The 20202-nt window shown below is 57.5% G+C and overlaps 5 protein-coding genes and 1 long non-coding RNA gene across 8 annotated transcripts; 5 read left to right on the top strand and 1 right to left on the bottom strand.

The window, feature by feature from the left end:
* Positions 1-2495: 2495 nt before the first annotated feature.
* LOC309854490 (hemoglobin subunit zeta-like) lies at positions 2496-3935 on the top strand. 2 transcript variants are annotated; one of them, XM_082713763.1, is made up of 3 exons: positions 2496-2877; positions 3383-3587; positions 3711-3935. In XM_082713763.1, exons 1-3 carry the CDS (start codon positions 2762-2764, stop codon positions 3837-3839), a joined length of 450 nt encoding a protein of 149 aa, XP_082569889.1. In that variant the 5' UTR covers positions 2496-2761; the 3' UTR covers positions 3840-3935. The 2 variants fall into 2 exon arrangements, with proteins under 2 accessions (XP_082569889.1, XP_082569890.1); XM_082713764.1 differs by lacking the exon at positions 2496-2877 and adding an exon at positions 3216-3271.
* Positions 3936-4567: 632 nt separating this feature from the next.
* On the top strand, positions 4568-5386 carry HBM (hemoglobin subunit mu). Its single transcript, XM_082713767.1, has 3 exons — positions 4568-4723; positions 4889-5093; positions 5203-5386. The coding sequence occupies exons 1-3, from the start codon at positions 4632-4634 to the stop codon at positions 5329-5331; spliced, it is 426 nt and encodes a 141-aa protein (XP_082569893.1). The 5' UTR covers positions 4568-4631; the 3' UTR covers positions 5332-5386.
* Positions 5387-6811: 1425 nt separating this feature from the next.
* Positions 6812-7799, top strand: LOC309854492 (hemoglobin subunit alpha-1/2). The gene is made up of 3 exons (XM_082713766.1): positions 6812-7115; positions 7225-7429; positions 7571-7799. Exons 1-3 carry the CDS (start codon positions 7021-7023, stop codon positions 7697-7699), a joined length of 429 nt encoding a protein of 142 aa, XP_082569892.1. The 5' UTR covers positions 6812-7020; the 3' UTR covers positions 7700-7799.
* A 1865-nt stretch (positions 7800-9664) lies between these two features.
* Positions 9665-10622, top strand: LOC309854491 (hemoglobin subunit alpha-1/2-like). The gene is made up of 3 exons (XM_082713765.1): positions 9665-9939; positions 10049-10253; positions 10395-10622. Exons 1-3 carry the CDS (start codon positions 9845-9847, stop codon positions 10521-10523), a joined length of 429 nt encoding a protein of 142 aa, XP_082569891.1. The 5' UTR covers positions 9665-9844; the 3' UTR covers positions 10524-10622.
* On the bottom strand, positions 10511-13244 carry LOC309854500. Its single transcript, XR_014306252.1, has 2 exons — positions 13167-13244; positions 10511-12526 (listed from the first exon to the last, which is right to left on the bottom strand). It is a non-coding gene; the product is annotated as an uncharacterized lncRNA (long non-coding RNA).
* On the top strand, positions 12767-13545 carry HBQ1 (hemoglobin subunit theta 1). 2 transcript variants are annotated; one of them, XM_082713741.1, is made up of 3 exons: positions 12767-12919; positions 13043-13247; positions 13338-13545. In XM_082713741.1, the coding sequence occupies exons 1-3, from the start codon at positions 12825-12827 to the stop codon at positions 13464-13466; spliced, it is 429 nt and encodes a 142-aa protein (XP_082569867.1). In that variant the 5' UTR covers positions 12767-12824; the 3' UTR covers positions 13467-13545. The 2 variants fall into 2 exon arrangements, with proteins under 2 accessions (XP_082569867.1, XP_082569866.1); XM_082713740.1 differs by having other exon boundaries at positions 13043-13545.
* The last annotated feature ends 6657 nt before the right edge of the window (positions 13546-20202 follow it).

Below are 20202 nucleotides of genomic sequence, written 5' to 3'. Positions count from 1 at the left end.
CCAGCCAGGCGCCCCCTAACACATGCGTTCCTAATTCGTGGGGAAGGTCCTAGGAAATAATGGAAGGATTATCTCTGAAGGTAAGTAGGTGAAAAGGGAATTTTTTTTTTGAAATTTTGTTTTTTAAGCTGTACTTTTCCCAAAATATTTTATTTATTTGTTAGAGGGAGAGAATGCATGAGCACAGGCAGGGGCAGAGAGGCATAGAGAGAGGGAGAGGCAGGCCCCCTGCTGAGCAAGGAGCCCGATGGGAGGCTCAATCCCAGGACCCTGGGATCATGACCTGAGCCGAAGGCAGAGGCTTAACCAGCTGAGCCACCCAAGTGTCCCTTTAAGCTGTCCTCTCCTCAGGATTGCTGTTAATTAAGGGGCATCTGGGCGGCTCAGTCGGTTGGGCGGCTGCCTTGCACTGGGGTCACAATTCCAGAGTGGCACTCAGTGTGGGACTCATTATGGGACTCGATCCCAGGATCATGACCTCAGCTGAAGGCAGCCACCTGACTGACTGAGGTTCCCTGCCCAGTGCCCTATTTTTAAAGATTTTAGGGGCACCTGGGTGGCTCAGTGGGTTAAGCCTCTGCCTTCGGCTCAGGTCACAATCTCAGGGTCCTGGGATCAAGCCCCACATCAGGCTCTCTGCTGAGCAGGGAGCCTGTTCCCCCCTCTTTTTCTGCCTGCCTCTCTGCCTACTTGTGATCTCTGTCTTTCGAATAAATAAATAAAATCTTTAAAAGAAAAAAAGATTTTAAGTCACCTCTATACACAACACAGGACTTAAACTCACAACCCTGAGGTCAAGAGTCTTACACTCTACCAATGGAGCCAGCCAGGTACCCCCACAAGTTTAATTTTTTAATTAATTTTTTAAAAACCTTAAATACATGCACAGTGCATGTGTTAGAGAAAACCCTGAAAGTGTGTGTGTGTGTGTGTGTGTGTGTGTGTGTGTGTGTGTTCATAAAACACAGATGACAGAAATAAGCCAAGATCACCTGGCCAGCGAAAAGGAACCCAGGGATTCAAACCATCATGTGGGCAACGGCTCAACCTCATGGGTAAATCAAAGGGGTCACCCTGAATGCCGCCAGGCCAGGCCAGGCCGCCACCCCCTGAGGGCCGGCCCAGCCCAGGAGCAGAACTGAGTGGCAGCCTGGGGAGCCCCACCAGGTGCTCTCCAGAAGGCAGCCCCGGCCCGTTCCGGGGGATGTGGGACAGGGGGAGTCAGCTGAGGAAACTGGGGCCTCCCCACCAGACTCAGCCTGGACTCTGGGATCTGCCTGGAGGCCCCAACTCCCTGCTCATACCAAGACAGGGTGAGGTCGGGAACTGCCCACCTCAGGCTCCCCCTCATGGCACAGGGTGGGCTTAGTAACGAGGACTGTGTGGGAGCCCTGTGAAAACACAGGGGCGCACAGGCAAACAGGAGAGTAACTCTAAGCCTCATCCCTGAGGGGTAAGGGCCACTATCGTTGTGCTGCAGCTGTGTTCAGCCTTTGTTTCTGTGGAAAAACATTGTCAGAGACGCTGGGGACAGGGGCGGGGGTGGGTGCTCAGTTGGTGGAGAGACTCTCAGGGTCCTTTGATAGAGCTCCAGTGTCAGGCTCCGAGCTCCTCCGGGAGTCTGCATCAGATGCTCTTTCCCTCTGTCTCTCTCTCTCTCACATAATAAATCAATTAATCTTTTAAAAATTCCTATATTTCTTCTTTTGAAAAAGACTGACTGATGGATTGATTTGACAGAGAAGGAACACAGGCAAGGGGAGCTGCAGAGGGAGAGGGAGAAGCCGGCTCCCCGGCTCCCCACTGAGCAGAAGCCCCACTCTGACCTTGACCCCAGGACCCCAGGATCATGACCCAAGCTGAGGACACTCACCCAACTGAGCTGCGCAGGTGCCCCTGAAGAAATATTCTTGTATTTCAAAAAAGGTGCGCTTGTGAGGAAATGATTATGTTAAATTTTAAGAATCAAGCTATAACTTAACTTAAAATACGTGCCTAAAAATGTACCCTTTGGAAGAACACATACTAACTAAAGGGACTAGTTAAGCACATTAGAACGGTTGCCTTATGGGGGAGAGGGAAAGGGAGAGGAGACACAGTAGAGGCTGTGAGGGGAACGGGGCAGGGGAACCCCAGGCTCCTGTAGTCCCAGGCTCTTCATAGGAGCCCAGCTACCCCCGCCTGGGGACCCAGTGTGGGGAGTCCCCCTGGTCAGGATTCTGGGGGAGAACTTCCTCTGGGTGGGGCAAGGGCTACAGAGCAGTGTCTGAAGCCAAGACTGCTACTCACACCCTGTGACAGCTAGCCTCAGTTTCCCACCGTGGACATCGGTTCAGTCCTCCACAAACTGTAAAGGAGGCGGCAATGCAGAGGTGCCAGCACAGGAAGGAGGGGGAGTGCTTCTGTGAGAGCCTGAGGCATTCTAGGTCACCTTCTACCACAAGGACAGAGGGTCAGGAACAAGGGCTGTGGAGGCCAGTCCAAGGGCTGGGCTGACATGTGGACTCTCCACCCAGGCTTGGCCCCTATCTCCCTGCAACGTGGACCCTAGCTGTGGCCCAGTGGGGGAGGTTGGAGTGAGAGCCCCTCAGGGGCCAGGCCACCAGGCCCTGACCACCCACCCTCGCTGGGTCTGATAAGAGACCCCACCCCCACAGCCCTGTCCCCTCTCCAGACCAACGGCCACAGCCTGGCCCCCACCCAGCCTCCCTGTGTATAAAGGGATCCTGGGGGGTGAGCCCCACAGAGGCTAGTCCTGAGCATGCCCAGCTCCACTACCACCATGTCTCTGACCAAGGCCGAGAGGACCGTCATCCTGTCCATGTGGGACAAGATCTCCACCCAGGCCGATGCCATTGGCACCCAGGCCCTGGAGAGGTGAGGGGGCGCCCCGTGGGCTGGCACAGAGCCAGGTAGGGCACAGTGTGGGGTTAGGGAGGACAGGGCCCAGCACGGAGGGACCAGGGAGGAGGGGGACGACACTCAGGGAGCAGGAAGAGGAGGTGGACAGAGAGGGTGTGTGGCTGTGAGACTGTCTTTTGTGCTGGGCCCAGCGCCCAGGTGTCCAGAAACATGGCTGGAAGGAATCAGTAAAGCAATGAACGGGTTGCCCAGCGAGGGGACGGTGAGGGTGGGATTCCACCGCGCCCTGTCTGAGCCTGGGGTAAGAGGGGAAGGGGCAATGGGGATCCCGTCCTTGTGTAAAATTACAACATCGTATTCAACGGGAATGGTTTGCGTTAATGTTTATGTCTTCAAATGCTGCCTTCAAGTATGACTTCTCCAGGCCGCTGGCCTTTTCAACGCTGGGTAAGTTTTGCGCCCGCCCGAGGCGCACTCGCGCGCAGGCCTCACCAGGTGTGGCTGTCGCCCCCGCCCGCAGGCTCTTCGCCAGCTACCCCCAGACCAAGACCTACTTCCCGCACTTCGACCTGCACCCAGGCTCGGCGCACCTGCGCGTGCACGGCGCCAAGGTGGTGGCCGCGCTGGGCGAGGCGGTCAAGAGCATCGACAACATCGGGGGCGCCCTGGCCAAGCTGAGCGAGCTGCACGCCTACATTCTGCGCGTGGACCCGGTCAACTTCAAGGTGGGCGCGAGGCTGGGGTCCCCTGGGGGGGGCGAGGGGCGCGGGCGGAAGCTGCGTTCCCCGCCCCCCCCACCGCACCCCCGCCCGCACCGGCGCTCACGGGGCCGCGCTCCCGCCCCTCAGCTCCTGTCGCACTGTCTGCTGGTCACCGTGGCCTCGCACTTCCCCGCCGACTTCACCGCGGACGCCCACACCGCCTGGGACAAGTTCCTGTCCATCGTGTCGTGCGTCCTGACCGAGAAGTACCGCTGAGCGCAGCCGCCCAACGGAGGGCGGGCTGCCGCCCCTTCCCTGCCCCGAACTTCCATAATTCCTCCACGGATTCTCCAATAAATGGATGAGGAGGAAGTGGCTCTTGTGTTCTCAGTATTGGCGGGAAAGAGGGGAGTGAAAGAAAGCGGGAGCGGCAGGAATGCGGCCGACCCCAGGGTCACCACCGGCTTGAAGGCCACCGCAAGGGTGGTCTTGGGCGATCCTTGGGCCTACGCACCCGAGTGGGGGAGCGGCAAAGCAGCGCAGGCGGGCCCATGCGGTTCTCAGGCCAGAGAGGACTTTCCTCCGCTCCTGCAGCCCCAATCGCCCAAGGGTTGCTTTACTCTGCGTGCTGCGGGCGTGTGCACCCTCCCGGGGCTTTTCCTCCAAGCCTGCTGTCACAGCTCCCGCGCTGCGGGGCCCCATGATTGGACGCCCGCCCCCGCCCCGTCCCTGCGCTGCGCTGCGCTCTTTCACGCGTCCTCCCACGGGCTGTCTCCGGGACAGGCCCTCACTTTGCCCGTGCGGGGGTTATTCCAGGTCCTGCTGATGTCTGCAGCAAAAGCGCGCACGCACACCGCGTGAGTCCGTGCGGGAACACCCCCCGCCCCGGGCGGCGGCCTCCGCGGCCACAGGGACCCAGCCTGGAGACGCTTCCCGGCGCCGGCCGAGGGTCCCCGCGCTCCGGCCGCCGTCCCACAGATAAGGGCAGGCGGGGCGCCTGGGGTGTGGGGAGGCTATAAGGAGGCCGGCGCGGCGGGAGGGGCCCCCAGAGCACGCCCCGCCAGCGCAATGCTCAGCGTCCAAGAGCGCGCCCAGGTCGCGCAGGTCTGGGACCTGATCGCCGGCCACGAGGCGTCCTTTGGGGCGGAGCTGCTGCTCAGGTGGGTTGAGGCGGAGTTTCCAGGATCACAGCGGGGCGGTGCCAGTGGATTGGAGCCTGAGTTGGAGGAGGGGCCGAGACGGGGGATTTCCGGGTGTCTGGGCTGCGCAGACGCGGGAAGGACCCCACGCGGCGGCCCTCCTAACTCACCCACCTGCTCCGTCAGGCTCTTCACGGTCTACCCCAGCACCAAGGTCTACTTCAAGCACCTGGGCTTCTGCCCTGACGAGACTCAGCTGCTGACCCACGGACAACGCATGCTCGAGGCGGTCGGCGTGGCTGTGCGACACATGGACAACCTGCGCGCCGCCCTGAGTCCGCTCGCCGACCTGCACGCGCAAGTGCTCCGCGTGGACCCCTCCAACTTCCCTGTGAGCCCGCCCGGGCCCCCGTAGGGTTCGCGCGCGCGCGCAACCGGGGTTGGGGCTGGAGAGGGAATCGGCAGAGGCAGCGCCCCTTCATCCGCCCCTTCTCCCGCAGCTGCTGATCCAGTGTTTCCAGGTGGTGCTGGCCTCCCACCTGCAGGGCGAGTTCACCGTAGAAATGCAGGCGGCGTGGGATAAATTCTTGACGGGCGTGTCGGTGGTGCTGACCGAGAAGTATCGTTGAGTCCCCCGCCCCGCGGGCTCCCGTCTCTGCATGTCAATAAACAGGCTCCAACGGAGGGACCGTGCGCTTGTGTGGTCTTTGGGGAGCGGGTAGGCTGAGGTTATTGTGCCTGGCCAGAAAGCTCCGGGTCGGGTGTGAAGCCCACCGGAATCTTAGGGCGCGATCCCAGACCTTTGCGCACAAGGGAAGAGGGGCCAGGAACTCTCAAATGGGGACGGTTCCCGGGTTGACAATCCCGAGTCTGGACAGGGTGTGGATCCCTAAACATTGAACAGAACAATTCCCCTCCTATGATGGGGAAATGGGGGGAGGTGGCAAGTGGGAGCTAAGAGGAAGGAGGTTTTCTGGGTGCAGTTCATTTTCAACACACCCGCTGTGCCACACCGTTCACAAAGCACGTTTGCATTCACCACTCCTCGGTGCTACCTCCGTGCCCTCCCGCTGGGAGCCGCTCCCTGGACTCCTTGGCTCTTTTGCAGACAGATGCAGGCAGGAGGCCAAGGGTCAAGTTCCTGGCGGGAGGTCAGAGGTAGGGACCCCGCAGACCTTCTCTTCCTTCCTTCCCCTTGACGCTCAGTATGCAGGAAACGTTGCCCCAGCCAAGTTAGTGCCTCCCTTTGAATCTCCTGGGGCGGGGGTCTGGGGAAGGAGCTCCTGACGGCCAGGATCAAGCAGACACCCCATCCACACAACTGCTCTGATACCGAACATGTCCAGGAGCAGTCTGAGCCTAATGCATCCGACGTAAACACAAACAAAAAGCTGACACCGTGCTGGCTCTTTGAAATAATTTATAAGACCATAAAGCAGGGTCAGCACCAGGCAGGCCCAGGGCCCCCCAGCTTCCACTACATCGTTCCTTTCAGTCTCTGCGGGTCCCCCAACCAAGGTGTTCCTCTCCTTCACCGCCAGACCCGGTCCCCAGGGTCAGTCTCTCCCCTCTGTGGCATGCGGGGGCAGGAATCCTAGCACTCTACGGAGAACCTTCTCCGATAAGGGAATGAGGCCAGGGAGTGGGGACTCCAGGAGCTCACCAGACTCTGAATGAGGAAAGTTCCCTGCTGAAAATCTCTGTCGGCGCAGAGAGCACGGAGCCCCACCTGGCCGGACGTGCCCAAGTCCAAAGGATGCCAGAGAGTAAGCTCTGACTTGTGGGAAACTACCCACCCTACCTGGCTGTGCCTGTGCCTGTAACCCGACGGTGGCCAGGAACCCCTGTCCACCATGAGGGGAAGGAGGGCTTGGAGCCCCTGATCCAACATTATCTCCCTCAGCCCCACTGTTTACACGGACTGTCTACAGCCTTGGTCCTTGGGAACGTTTGGTGCAGAAGCAGCTTGTTTCACTTCGGAAAATGTGCTCTCCTTCCCAACCAGCAAATACCCCAGGCTCCCAGCCAAAAGCGGGAGCCTGTCGGGTGGGTCGGGAACCTGTGTGGGCTCCCCGGAACCACAGGAGAGGAAATGAAGGGTACCATACAGAACTGGATCCCGGTCTGGGCCGGGGAGAGAGTGTGAAGGCTGCCTTGGGACCCCCGCCAGTACTCGCCGGGAACACCTCCTGGCACCGGGCCAGCCAATGAGCGGGGGGCCGGGAGGGCGCGCCCCTCGCGCACCGGGCATTTAATGCCCCGCGCTCCCCGCGCCCCGCACATTTCTGGTTCTCACACAGACTCAGAAAGAACTCACCATGGTGCTGTCTCCCGCCGACAAGACCAACGTCAAGTCCACCTGGGACAAGATCGGTGGCCACGCGGGCGAGTATGGCGGAGAGGCCCTGGAGAGGTGAGGACCCCCACCTTCCCCCGTTGGGATCCGGGCCCCCAGACCCCTCGCGGCGCCTGTCCGCCACCGCCCTGCCTAACCCCGGCTCGCCCACCCTTTCCTCCCGCAGGACCTTCGCGTCCTTCCCCACCACCAAGACCTACTTCCCCCACTTCGACCTGAGCCACGGCTCCGCCCAGGTCAAGGCCCACGGCAAGAAGGTGGCGGACGCGCTGACCAACGCCGTGGCCCACATGGACGACCTGCCGGGCGCGCTGTCCGCTCTGAGCGACCTGCACGCCTACAAGCTGCGTGTGGACCCCGTCAACTTCAAGGTGAGCGCGGGCGGGCCCGGAACGAGGGAGCGGGCGGGGCCGCGAGGCCTGCTGGCCGGGCGGAGAGTCCCTTGGGGTCCCGAAGGTGGAGCGCGGCCGGCCGCGTCCCGCGACGGCCCCTGACGTCCCCTCCCTCCGCAGCTCCTGAGCCACTGCCTGCTGGTGACCCTGGCCTGCCACCACCCCGCGGAATTCACCCCCGCCGTCCACGCCTCCCTGGACAAGTTCTTCAGCGCCGTGAGCACCGTGCTGACCTCCAAATACCGTTAAGCTGAAGCGGCGGCGGTGCTCGGGCTCCCGGCCCGGGGCCCTCTTGCACTTCGCGCACCTCAACCTCCCGATCTCTGAATAAAGTCTGAGTGGGCTGCAACCTGTGCGCGTCTCTCTGTGTTCTCTGTGTGCGAACGTGCGGGGTGGGGGGAAGGCCGGGGGTTCTCCTCGCTTTGCACCACCGACCCGACCGCAGGGGCCAGGAGAGGGACAGTAGGAGAAGGAAGGCGGATGCTTCCGGGAATGCGCCAAATCATCCTCCAGGCCCCTGTGGTACCAGACTTCCAAGGGTTCCTCTCTGGGCTGAGAGATAGGGGAGTCCTAAATTTGCCACCCTCCTCTTTTTTTTCTTATGTTTTAATGTATCTGTTTGTTTACAAGAGAAAGCGGGGAGGAAGGGGGAGAGGGCAGCGCAGACTGCCCGCTGAGCTCGAGGCCTCCATGGGGTCCGTCTGTTGACCCCAAGATCACAACCTGAGTGGAAACCGAGAGTCCCACACTCCAGAGTCCCACGCCCGAGGGACTGAGCATCCAGGCACCCCACCACCCTCTTGAGTTCTCCTTTATGCCCGTTAAATAGTCGAGATCAAAACAAAGGAAATGAACCACAAAAATACAGCACTCCCCGGCAAGTGTGGGTGCTGGGTGACGTCTGCAAGATTCCCACCCCCTTCCTACCTGAGGGAAGGTGGGTTGGAAAGGGGGGTCGCAGCTTTCTGCACTTTTCCTGGGTCACGGAACCCTCTGGGGTTGGCGGCAGGGAGAGAGTCGAGGGGAAGAGTGGGGCATGAGCTGGCTGACGAGGCCTGGGCGCACCATGGGGAGGGCTTGAGCGCAGTACCTAGCTCCCTTGTGTCTGTGAGGCACACAGACAGCTCACTGCATTTGCAGTCCTGGGTCCCCCAGCTCACGGCTCCCCCCACTCAATAGTCCGAGGCTCCTGGGGTCTCCCAGCACCCAGGGTGCTCCCCGGGGTCTCTGCCTTGTAGCCATGAGCACCACTGGCCAAGGCCCCTGGCCAAAGTGCAGAACGAAGTCCTGGACTCCACTTGGCAGAGGGTACCCAGCCGGGCAACCACCCCAAGGAGGCCTCCGGCAGTGCCTCCAGCCCAGCCTGGTCTCCAGGCAACACGCAGCCTGGGCAAGGTCTGAGCCAGTGGCCGAGCCCCCTGCTCACCGCTGTCTTTTTGGATAAGAAACCAACTTCGGAACCGCTGGGAAGGGGCTTCCTCCTCTGCACTGCGCACCCCTCCTCTGCCCTAAAGGGCAATTCATTTTTATTTAAATGTGGAAAACAATCCAGAAATAAACTAAAATACGCCTGTGCTCTCCCCCCCGCCCCAGGTCGTTTTGTGTTATTCAAAGTAGGGAAAGAGAGTCCCTCTGCCCTGCCCCCCACCCCTGCAGCAGGAACACAGGTTGACGGTTTGGGCACTGGGCATGGCGTCGGGGCGGCCTGGGGCTCAGTCTCACAACCCTGAGATCACGACCGGAGGCTAACCCAAGAGTCAGATGGCTTCGCGGACCGAGCCACCCAGGCGCCCCACTGTGGGTCATTTCTACAGTTCTGTTAGTTTCCTGTTAATAACCTTTGTCAGTTGTTCCTCTTTCTTCCTCTTCCTGTCAGTTGTCACCTCTTTCCCGTGCAAATATACAGGAGCTCTTCCCACGTTCGGAGTGCCAGCCATCGGCTGAGACATGTTCCCCAAGTCTCGCCTAAAAAGGACTCAGTGTCAGGGGGATTGTCCCAAGCCTAGGAGGTGGGTGGGTCTTTGATTTCTCTAAGCCCCCGGTGTCCAGCAGCGCGCACCAGCTGGGGGGCTGGGAGATCACTTCCTGAGGCGGTGGAAGCAGAGGCGTGAAGAAGTGGGTGTGGGGAGACAGCCAGAGACCGCCCCACGCCCCCCCTCCCCCCCCCCCGTCCCCCGGCCCCGCAGCCTGCAGCTAAGTCCCCATGGTTCCTGGCGGGCGCTGGCCGCTCGCGCGCACCCCCTGCCGGCGGGCCTCGCAGCGCAACCCGGCTCCGCACCAGCCAATGAGCGCGGGCCGGGAGGGCGCGCCCCTCGTGTCCCAGGCATTTAATGCCCCGCGCTCCCCGCGCCCCGCACATTTCTGGTTCTCACACAGACTCAGAAAGAACTCACCATGGTGCTGTCTCCCGCCGACAAGACCAACGTCAAGTCCACCTGGGGCAAGATCGGCGGCCACGCGGGCGAGTATGGCGGAGAGGCCCTGGAGAGGTGAGGACCCCCACCTTCCCCCGTTGGGATCCGGGCCCCCAGACCCCTCGCGGCGCCTGTCCGCCACCGCCCTGCCTAACCCCGGCTCGCCCACCCTTTCCTCCCGCAGGACCTTCGCGTCCTTCCCCACCACCAAGACCTACTTCCCCCACTTCGACCTGAGCCACGGCTCCGCCCAGGTCAAGGCCCACGGCAAGAAGGTGGCGGACGCGCTGACCAACGCCGTGGCCCACATGGACGACCTGCCGGGCGCGCTGTCCGCTCTGAGCGACCTGCACGCCTACAAGCTGCGTGTGGACCCCGTCAACTTCAAGGTGAGCGCGGGCGGGCCCGGAACGAGGGAGCGGGCGGGGCCGCGAGGCCTGCTGGCCGGGCGGAGAGTCCCTTGGGGTCCCGAAGGTGGAGCGCGGCCGGCCGCGTCCCGCGACGGCCCCTGACGTCCCCTCCCTCCGCAGCTCCTGAGCCACTGCCTGCTGGTGACCCTGGCCTGCCACCACCCCGCGGAATTCACCCCCGCCGTCCACGCCTCCCTGGACAAGTTCTTCAGCGCCGTGAGCACCGTGCTGACCTCCAAATACCGTTAAGCTGAAGCGGCGGCGGTGCTCGGGCTCCCGGCCCGGGGCCCTCTTGCGCTTCGCGCACCTCAACCTCCCGATCTCTGAATAAAGTCTGAGTGGGCTGCAGCCTGTGCGCGTCTCTCTGTGTTCTCTGTGTGCGAACGTGCGGGGTGGGGGGAAGGCCGGGGGTTCTCCTCGCTTTGCACCACCGACCGTCCGCAGCGGCCAGGAGAGGGAAAGGAAGACGGGGCAGAGGAGGGGGGAGTGGGGCCGGTTCTGCCGCCCCTGCCTGGGATTTCCCGCTCCCCACCGGCACCGGGGAGTGCTCTGCTGCACGCAGGCCAAGTCCTCCATTTCATTCCGGAGCTTTGTGGATTTTCCTGCGATTTGCTCGAACAATGAACTGCTTTTCCACCTTTATGTTTTATGACACACGCTTGGTTGGAGAGTTCATGGGCCTCCAGCCTGGACCTCTGAGCTCTCCCACTGCTTTCCCTGAAGTTTGGGGGTGGGGAAGACCAGAGGTCAGGCTCCTGGGAGTCTCACCAAATGTCCCCGACCTGTCAAGTGCTCCTCAAATATGCACACAATCTAGATGAAATCGGGATGAGCAGCCCATCCCAGATGCCAGGCAATTTCCTGGTGGTGCTGCTTTCTCCCAGGGTCACTTCCAGGACACACGCTGTGAAGAGCTTGCTGTCCTGGGGCTATATGGACCTGGAGGCCTGGCTTTGGGGGTCAGCTCAGCACTGACTACATAGCCCAGAGGCCCACCACCCCCAACCCCCCTACACACACACACACACACACACACACACACATATACAAACTGCAACAGAGAAGAGCCAGGTCCTGGGTCTCAGCACTCCTGTGTGCTTCCTGCCCTCAGAGCAAGCCCCCTGCCGCCTCGGTGTCTGGTCCTGGCAGCCATGGGGGCCGAGCCCCCAGCTAACAGCAATGTCCTTTCTTCCCGAGGTCCCAGAGTCATCCTTGGAAAATGAGATGGCAGGCCTCTGCCTCAACTGGTGACACTTGTGGCACAGCTGGTGGTACAGTATGAGCTCCCAGTACTAGGCAGTCTTCTTTCTTTTGTTATCATGAAAATGATGGCCTGGGCTCAAGGTGGGAAAACCCAAATGTCTACCCGGGGATGAACGCATAAACAAAACGCAGTCGTCATGAAGAGCTGGAAGCGGGGGCACAGCCTAGAGCAGGAAGGACCCCGGGAATGGTGCTAAATGAAAGAAGCTGGACACAGGAATGTGTGATTTCACTCACATGAAACGTCCAGAATAGGCGTCCTCACACAAAGACCAGGCTGCTGGGACTGGAGGAGAGGGGGTATGGGGTGACTGCTAATGGGGACAAAGTTTCCATTTGGGATGATGACAGTGGTGGTTGCACAACACTGTGGATGTGGTTAAAGTCACTTCAAAATGGCTTAGATGGGGTTGGCATCTGGGTGGCTCAGTTGGTCAAGTTATCTGACCCTTGATTTCGGCTCAGGTCGTGATCTCAAGGTTGTGAGACGGAGCCTGGCATTGGGCTCCACTCCCAGCTTAAGAGTCTCTCTCTCTTCCTCGGCCAGTCCACCCTCTCTCTCCCTCTCAAAAATAAAATAAAATAGAATAAAATGGCTAATATGGTAATCTTATGTTATATAGTAATTGTACCAAAAAGTTTATTTTAAGTAGGCTCCACACAGGTCTTGAACTGAGCGCCCTGAGATTAGGACGTGAGCTGAGATCAAGAGCCGGCTGGGTAACCGACTGAGCTCCCCAGAAGCCCTACACCCAGCAATTCTTTTAATGCGCGGAGCGGTGCCTGGCACAGAGTGGGGGCCCCACAGGGATCAGGTATCACTTTTGAGATACGTCCGAGGCATTTAATACCTGTTTTCCGTCCTGAAAGAACAATTGCTACGAGCCCCGCTCGGGACATTGGTTTCCCGCCGAAGTCTCACAAGTTTGGGAAGAGGACGTTTTCCTGTTCATTTTATACCATAAATGCGAAAATAGTCATCACAGGCTCTGGAGGAAGGGAGGGAGAATAAGTTGTGAGTCACTGTCAAAGTTCATGATACAATTCAGGGTCCCCTAATACTAGTAAGTGAGGACTTTCCGGACCGTAGACACTAGGAGAATGGGACGGCGGCGTCCACGGCCACCAGGAGGGTGCCAAGCTCCGGGACCGCTCGGAGCCAGACTCCGCGAGCAGGGGTGGGGCGCGGACGCGGCGGCGGCGCCCCCTGGAGGCCGCGGGGACTCCGGTGGCGCAGGCGCAGGGACCCGGCGCGGGGCGCGCGCGCGGCAGGACGCAGGCTCCGCGATGGCGCTGTCCGCCGCGGACAGGGCAGCGGTGCGCGCGCTCTGGAGGAAGCTGGGGAGCAACGTCGGCATCTACACAACCGAGGCCTTGGAGAGGTGCGGCTACCCGGCCCCCGTGACCTCCGGCTCCCGGGCTTTGCGCCTCCGCCGCCGCGCCGGGTACCCCCGCCCCCCGGGCTTCCTCCCCAGGCCGCACCTCACTCGAGGTTCCTCCCGCAGGACCTTCGCGTCCTTCCCCGCCACCAAGACCTACTTCCCCCACTTCGACCTGAGCCCCGGCTCCGCCCAGGTCAAGGCCCACGGCAAGAAGGTGGCCGACGCGCTGACCCTCGCCGTGGCTCACCTGGACGACTTGCCAGGCGCGCTGTCGGCGCTGAGCGACCTGCACGCGCTCCAGCTGCGAGTGGACCCCGTCAACTTCAAGGTGAGCGCGGCCGGGCGCGGGGCCCGCGGTGGCCGAGGCCGGGCGGTGGCGGAGGGCGGCTCCGGGCCGGACGACTCCCTCTCCCCACAGTTCCTCGGCCACTGCCTGCTGGTCACCCTCGCCCGGCACTACCCCGGAGACTTCGGCCCCGCCATGCACGCCTCGCTGGACAAGTTCCTGAGCCACGTGAGCGCGGCGCTGGCCTCCAGCTACCGCTAGACTCCAGGGGGCGTCGCGGGACCCCAGCCGCCCCTCCCGCGAGCTCCGGAGTCCCAGTAAAGTCCAGCCAGAAAGCCTCGACCGGCCGCGCGTGTCGTCTCTGGGGGCGCGCGCGGGTCTGCGGGGTCGGGGGGTCCGGGCACCTCTGAGGCGCACCCCACGTCATCAGACCCGGGCGCGCCCCTGGCTGCCCGCTGGGCGCCCTGCGCGGTCGAGGGGAGCCCTAGGTCGCCCCCATCCCTGGCGCCCGAGACAGGCATGGGGAGGGGCCCGGACTGTCCTCCGGAACCGCCCTCAGGGTCCACCCTCCGCGAAGGGGAGGGAGCGGCGCCTCCTGCCGGCGGGGCCCAGGACCTGCGCAGACTAAGGCCCTGGAGGGGGCCCTGGAGGCCGGTGTGAGAGGCCCTCGCCAGACCCTGGACCTGGGCGGTGGGAGTCGTGTAGCAGACAAGGTGGATCCGGCCGGAGCCCTGCCTACACCCCACACTTCTGAGGAGACAGACGTCAGAGCGTTTTTCTGTTTTGTTTTGTTTTTAGCTATTTCTTCTCCAAATCAATCATAGTCATTAAAGAAACTGAGAAAATAGCGCACTTACTGCCCCTTCCTCTGTATCCCAGAGGGTCCAGCGCATCCACCTGGCTCAGGAGCAACTTTGAACACACGGGGAGGACATGGGGTCAGATCAAGAGCGTGTGTGTCACACACACACACGCACACACAGACACGCAGGCGCGCAACAAGCTAACATTGAATGCACAGCGCTCCAGGTCCTTCCGGGAACATTTGGATATATTTTTCTTAAACGGCATCCTCAAAGTGACACTGGGAAAAGTGGCACATAGGACAGATAGAGAGGAAAGTGCCCGGTCTGGGGGGATTGGGAGAAAAATACTGTCACAGACAGCGGGGGAAGGGTTCCAACCTTCCTCACACAAGACACACCTCCACATTCTTTTCCCTTCCCCCACCTTTTTCTGAGCTAGTGAACCCAGCAGAAGAGCAAGCGGAAGGAGAAACTGGCAGCTCACAGGGGCCGATGGCACACAGACATTTGCAGTGATCCTCAAACACGTGCATGTTGAAATGTTCCTTAACAGGACAATGAGCAGGAAAAGATATAAAAAGGCAAGATCTAATACACTTGTGCTGGAAGTGTACCCCAGAATGACCTTCTGGGGGGCACCTGTGTGGCTCAGTGTCAGCTAAACGTAAGCCTTCGGCTCAGGTCATGATCCCGGGGTCCTGGGTTGGAGCCCCAGTTGGGCTCCCTGCTCAGCGGGGAGTCCACTTCTCCCTCTCCCTCAGCCCCCACCCCTGCTTGTGGGCTCACTCGCTCTCTCGCTCAAATAAATAAACTCTAGGGACGCCTGGGTGGCTCAGTTGGTTGGACGACTGCCTTCGGCTCAGGTCATGATCCTGGAGTCCTGGGATCCAGTCCCGCATCGAGCTCCCAGCTCCATGGGGAGTCTGCTTCTCCCTCTGATTTCTCCTTGCTCATGCTCTCTCTCACTACCTCTCTCTCAATAAATAAATAAAAAATCTTTAAAAAAAATAAACTCTAAAAATAAAAAGAAAACGAACTTTCGGGAAAGCATTTCAGGTGTGCACAGTCGTGGGCTGGCGAGTGTCTCATGATGGGTGCTCCGGCCTGCGGGGAAGGGGCTGATCTGCAGCATTTGCCGGTGCTGTGATGGCTGAGGTCAAGTTACCAAATGCTATCGCTGGAGGGAAAACTAGGAAGACACGTATAGTTTCTGCCCCTGTTGTATTCCCACTGTCCAAATGCAAGATGCACTAGAGGTCCACATGGGTAATAGGAACACAGATAGTAGTGAACTGTAGTAACGTAATTGAAAGTAAAGAGTTTTCAGGAAAAAAAAAGAGCTTTCAGTATTTTGTTTTTAACAAATTATTTGTAAATTAATACACTTTAATTTTTTAATTCTTACTTAGTTGTCAGGGAGAGAGCACAAGCAGGGGAGCAGGAGGAGCAACAGGCTCCTTGTGGAGCACGGAGCCCAACTCGGGGCTCAATCACAGGACCCTGAGATCATGACCTGAGCTGAAGGCAGAGGCTTAGCCCACAGAGCCACCCAGACACCCCCTTGCTTAATTTTTAATAGTGGAGCACTCAGAATTCCTTAAGGTTTAGCATGAGCTAATGTTTTTAATTATGTCAACTCTATACCCAATGTGGGGCTTAAACTTAGAACCCCAAGATCAAGAAGCACGAGCTCTCCGACTGAACCCAGTGGACACCCAGGCTAAATGGTCCTAAAAGCATCAATGAGCAAAGGAGATAATAAGGAACTTTCAGGCCAAAAACAAAGTAAAGGCGAGAACTCCGAGAGGGAGAGATTATCACAACACCTAAACTCCTGGGTCCTGAGATATTTGCCAAAACTAGCAAACTGGGGCTGGAATCTTCTTCCTCATGGGCTCATACGCTTAAAAAAATAAATAAATAAATAAATAAAGCCAGTATAAGGTGATGTGCTCAGTAGGTGACTCTTCCCCATAAAACTGGGCCCCCAAAGGCTACACGCACTGGACAATTCCTTCCTTTCCTCAAACATAAGGCCTGAGGAAAAAAATAGCTTGGTGTTTAGCCAAAAAGGAACATCATTTCCTGATGTTAAAATCCCATGATCTGGGGCGCCTGGGTGGCTCAGTGGGTTAAGCCTCTGCCTGCGGCTGGGGTCATGGTCTCAGGGTCCGTCCTAGGATCGAGCCCCACATTGGGCTCTCTGCTCCGTGGGGAGCCGGCTTCCTCCTCTCTCTCTCTGCCTGCCTCTCTGCCTACTTGTGATCTCTGTCAAATAGATAAATAAAATCTTAAAAAAAAAAAAAATCCCATGATCTGCAACACAAGTTCCTGTCACGTGAATGGTCCCCCCCCAATCTCAGACTATGGATTTCATTTAAAATGATCCTGGAGGGGTGCCTGGTGGCTCAGTGGGTTGAGCCTCTGCCTTCGGTTCAGGGTCCTGGGATCGAGCCCCACGTAGGGCTCTCTGCTCAGCGGGGAGCCTGCTTCCTCCTCTCTCTCTCTCTCTGACTGCCTCTCTGCCTACTTGTGATCTCTGTCTGTCAAATAAATAAAATCTAAAAATAAAAAATGATCCTGGACTCAGGGCACCTGGCTGGCTCAGTCAGTGGACTGTGCGACTCTTAGTCTCGGGGTTGTGAGCTCACGCCCCACACTGGGTGTAGAAATTACTTAAAAACTAACCAAATAAAAATATTTTTAAAAAATTTTTTCCCAAACATTCTCAGGGCTCCTTCATAGGCCCCAGGCACCTACAGAAGCAAATAAATCCTCCGTGGATAAAGGCGCCTCATCACAGACCACAGAAGGCAAAGCGCAGCAAACTCACCAAGCACACAAGGGGTTACGGCACACCGCGTGTGAGAGCCGGCAGATCCGTGAGTCTGCATGACAGACCACGAAGGTCAGGCACCAAATGTGTCAGGTTCAATTACAGGTGTGCCTAGTGTATTAAGAAAAAAAAGATCAAAAAAAAAAAAGAAAGAAAAAAAAAGATCAAAGACGAGATTTTATTTTTTATTTTTTTAAAGATTTTATTTATTTATTTGACAGAGAGAGATCACAAGTAGGCAGAGAGGCAGGCAGAGAGAGAGAGAGAGGAGGAAGCAGGCTCCCTGCTGAGCAGAGAGCCCGATGCGGGACTCGATCCCAGGACCCTGAGATCATGACCTGAGCCGAAGGCAGAGGCTTAACCCACTGAGCCACCCAGGCGCCCCACAAAGACAAGATTTTAAATATCTGCAGGAAGTAATAAAATATAAAAAAGGACACAACACCTATGATAAGCTGGCATTTTGATATGAATTGCATTAAACCTGTATACACAGATGAAGAAAAGACACAGTCATCAAAACGTAAAATCCGGGCACCTGGGTGGCTCAGTGGGTTAAGCCTCCGCCTTTGGCTCAGGTCATGATCCCAGGGTCCCCGTGTCGGGCTCTCTGCTCAGCGGGGAGCCAGCTTCCCCCACTCTCTGCCTGCCTCTCTGCCTGCTTGTGATTTCTGTCAAATGAATAAATAAAATATAAAAAAAAAAAAAACCTTAAAACCCAATGGATAAGTTAAACAGACAAAACACGATCATTAAGAGAAGTAGGGAACTTAAGGTAGGTTAGAATAAATTCTCCAGGGCTCCTGGGTGGCTCAGATAGTTAGGTGTCTGCCTTCGATTTGGGTCACGGTCCCAGGGTCCTGGGATTGAGTTCCGCATTGGGCTCCCAGATCAATGGGTAGCCTGCTTCTCCCTGTCCCACTCCCCCTGCCTCTCTGTCTCTCATGAATAAATGAAAATCTTTAAGAATAAGTTTTCCAGACTACAGCCCCTGCACACCCTGAGCAGGAGCTCCTCCTGACGTTCTGTACCCCGGGGCCTCACGTGCCTCTAGTCAAGGATGTACTTGAAGCAGGAGAGTGAGCCCAGGCAGAAGATGCAGTGTAAGAAGGAATGAACAAATGAAGCGGCAAATACAAACATTAATACTGAATAAAATAATGTCTGTGGAGTTACACAGAACAAAGCCTCAACAGACATGAGACACCAGACAGACAGCGACAACTGTCAGAACCGAGTCACGGCGGCACGTCATTCAAGTGCTCCTAAGTCCTCGTCTCATCCAGGGGCACAAAAGGATTTTATCAATGTTAGATTTCGGTAGGTATATTAGTTTCCTATTGCTGGCGTAACACAAACTTAGTGACTTAACACAAATGTATTCTCTATAAATTTTTATTTTATCAATATTATTTTTTAAGGATTTTATTTATTTATTTGACAGAGAGAGACATGGTGGGAGGGGGAACACAAGCAGGGGGAGTAGGAGAAGGAGACGCAGACTCCTTGCTGACCAGGGAGCCCAATGAGGGGCTCGATCCCAGGACCCTGGGATCACCACCTGAGCCGAAGATAGCCGCTTAATGACTGAGCCACCCAGATGCCCCCATCTCAGAATTCTTTTTTTTTTTTTTAAGATTTTTATTTATTTGTTAGAGAGAGAGAGAGAGAGCGAGCGCACAGGTAGAGAGAGTGGAAGGCAGAGGCAGAGGGAGAAGCAGCCTCCCTGCCGAGCAAGGAGCCTGATGTGGGACTCGATCCCAGTACGCTGGGATCATGACCTGAGCCGAAGGCAGTCACTTAACCAACTGAGCCACCCAGGCGTCCCTTTTTTTTTTATTTTTTAAAAAAGATTTTAATTATTTATTTGACAGATAGACACAGCGAGTGAGGGAACACAAGCAGGGGGAGTGGGAGAGAGAGAAGCAGGCTTCCCGCCCAGCAAGGAGCCTGATGTGGGGCTCGATTCCAGGACCCTGGGATCACGACCTGAGCCGAAGGCAGACGCCCAACGACTGAGCCGCCCAGGCGCCCTCCCATCTCAAAATTCTTAAACTTATGTTCAAAAACCTTTTGTCATCTAAGGCCACACTCACAAGTTCCAGGGAGTTGGACCTGGATCTCTTGGAGGTGATCGTGGGGCACCACGACATCATACGCGTGCCTATGGCAAGTTCTCGGCAACCGCAGAACACAAATAGAATGTATGAGTTCCAAAGTAATGGAGAGGAAAGAGTAGAATATTACAAGTCTAACCCCCCCACACCCCCCAGAAAGAGGGAAAAAGGAACAGAAACAGAACGTGTGTGACCAAGGTAAAGGCCCAGAATAAAATACTATCAGCAAAACCAAAACGTTAACGACATGGGTTGTAAGTGACTAACTGACCCAGATGAAGCACGAAGGTCAGACGCAGAGGCTAAGACAAGCACAGACTCAAGCACAGACTCAAAAGTGTCACGAAGAGTACCACCCCGGGAGCCCCACCTCTTGGGGACTGCCTCGCAGCATCTTCTACATTCATCATCACTACCTATTTCCAAAACTTGCTGCCACCCTCGGAAGGAAGCCATGTGCCCAGAACAAGTCACCCAGCTCTGAAGGTCCCCTGTCTATGTTCTGTCTGTACGGATTGACTGATTCTAGGTATTTTGCATAAATGCAGTCTTACGATGTGTGGTCTTTTGTGTCTGGCTTCTTTTGCACTTAGCATCGTTTTCAAGGTCCCCACGCTGGACCTTGAAATCCTTTTATGGAAATCAGTGTTTTCACTTTCTCTGGGTCAACACCCAGCGGTGGAATTACCGGATTATCTGGCATTCCTATTTTAACTTCCTGAGGACCCTCCGAACGGTTGCCCATGTTCTGTTTTCTGCTCATCCATCCAGCTGTTGATGGCTCTTTGGTTGTCTCCACCTTCTGGCTATTCCGAGTGATGCTGCTGTACACGTGTGCGCCTGAGGACTGCAGCTCCTCCTTGCAGGTCTCTTGGGTCTGCGTCTGCGGGGTGCAGCTGCTGAGTCAGACCACTGTTTAACTTGTGAGGAACCGCCAGACAGTTCTCCCCAGGAGCTGCTGCGTCCCATTCCCACCTGCAGCGGCGAGTGAGAGCTCCAATTTCTGCACATCCTCCCCAGCATTATTCTTCCTTTCTTCTTCTGTTTTTCCCTTTGGAATTACGGGCCATGCTGACGGACCCTATGGCTTCCTTTCAACCCACAGAGTTCTGTGGGCATGGGGTGTCACTTCCGTAATTAATGATGCCTCTCCCGTGGGGCACCTGGGTGGCTCGGTCGGTCAGGTGTCTGACTCTGGATTTCAGTTCAGGTCATGACCTCAGGGCTGTGAGATAAAA

This window comes from Mustela nivalis (genome assembly GCF_964662115.1).
Source record: "Mustela nivalis genome assembly, chromosome: 19".
Classification (NCBI taxonomy): domain Eukaryota; kingdom Metazoa; phylum Chordata; class Mammalia; order Carnivora; family Mustelidae; genus Mustela; species Mustela nivalis.
Note: the sequence above shows the minus strand (reverse complement) of the source record. Positions and strands in the feature narration are given on the sequence as shown.

Coding starts and splice junctions, on each gene's coding strand:
- LOC309854490 (XM_082713763.1), top strand. CDS start 2,762: ATGCCCAGCTCCACTACCACCATGTCTCTGACCAAGGCCGAGAGGACC. Junction 2,878..3,382: donor GGCACCCAGGCCCTGGAGAG/GTGAGGGGGCGC, acceptor CCCCGCCCGCAG/GCTCTTCGCCAGCTACCCCC. Junction 3,588..3,710: donor TGGACCCGGTCAACTTCAAG/GTGGGCGCGAGG, acceptor CCCGCCCCTCAG/CTCCTGTCGCACTGTCTGCT.
- HBM (XM_082713767.1), top strand. CDS start 4,632: ATGCTCAGCGTCCAAGAGCGCGCCCAGGTCGCGCAGGTCTGGGACCTG. Junction 4,724..4,888: donor GGGGCGGAGCTGCTGCTCAG/GTGGGTTGAGGC, acceptor CTGCTCCGTCAG/GCTCTTCACGGTCTACCCCA. Junction 5,094..5,202: donor TGGACCCCTCCAACTTCCCT/GTGAGCCCGCCC, acceptor CTTCTCCCGCAG/CTGCTGATCCAGTGTTTCCA.
- LOC309854492 (XM_082713766.1), top strand. CDS start 7,021: ATGGTGCTGTCTCCCGCCGACAAGACCAACGTCAAGTCCACCTGGGAC. Junction 7,116..7,224: donor GGCGGAGAGGCCCTGGAGAG/GTGAGGACCCCC, acceptor TTCCTCCCGCAG/GACCTTCGCGTCCTTCCCCA. Junction 7,430..7,570: donor TGGACCCCGTCAACTTCAAG/GTGAGCGCGGGC, acceptor CTCCCTCCGCAG/CTCCTGAGCCACTGCCTGCT.
- LOC309854491 (XM_082713765.1), top strand. CDS start 9,845: ATGGTGCTGTCTCCCGCCGACAAGACCAACGTCAAGTCCACCTGGGGC. Junction 9,940..10,048: donor GGCGGAGAGGCCCTGGAGAG/GTGAGGACCCCC, acceptor TTCCTCCCGCAG/GACCTTCGCGTCCTTCCCCA. Junction 10,254..10,394: donor TGGACCCCGTCAACTTCAAG/GTGAGCGCGGGC, acceptor CTCCCTCCGCAG/CTCCTGAGCCACTGCCTGCT.
- HBQ1 (XM_082713740.1), top strand. CDS start 12,825: ATGGCGCTGTCCGCCGCGGACAGGGCAGCGGTGCGCGCGCTCTGGAGG. Junction 12,920..13,042: donor ACAACCGAGGCCTTGGAGAG/GTGCGGCTACCC, acceptor TTCCTCCCGCAG/GACCTTCGCGTCCTTCCCCG.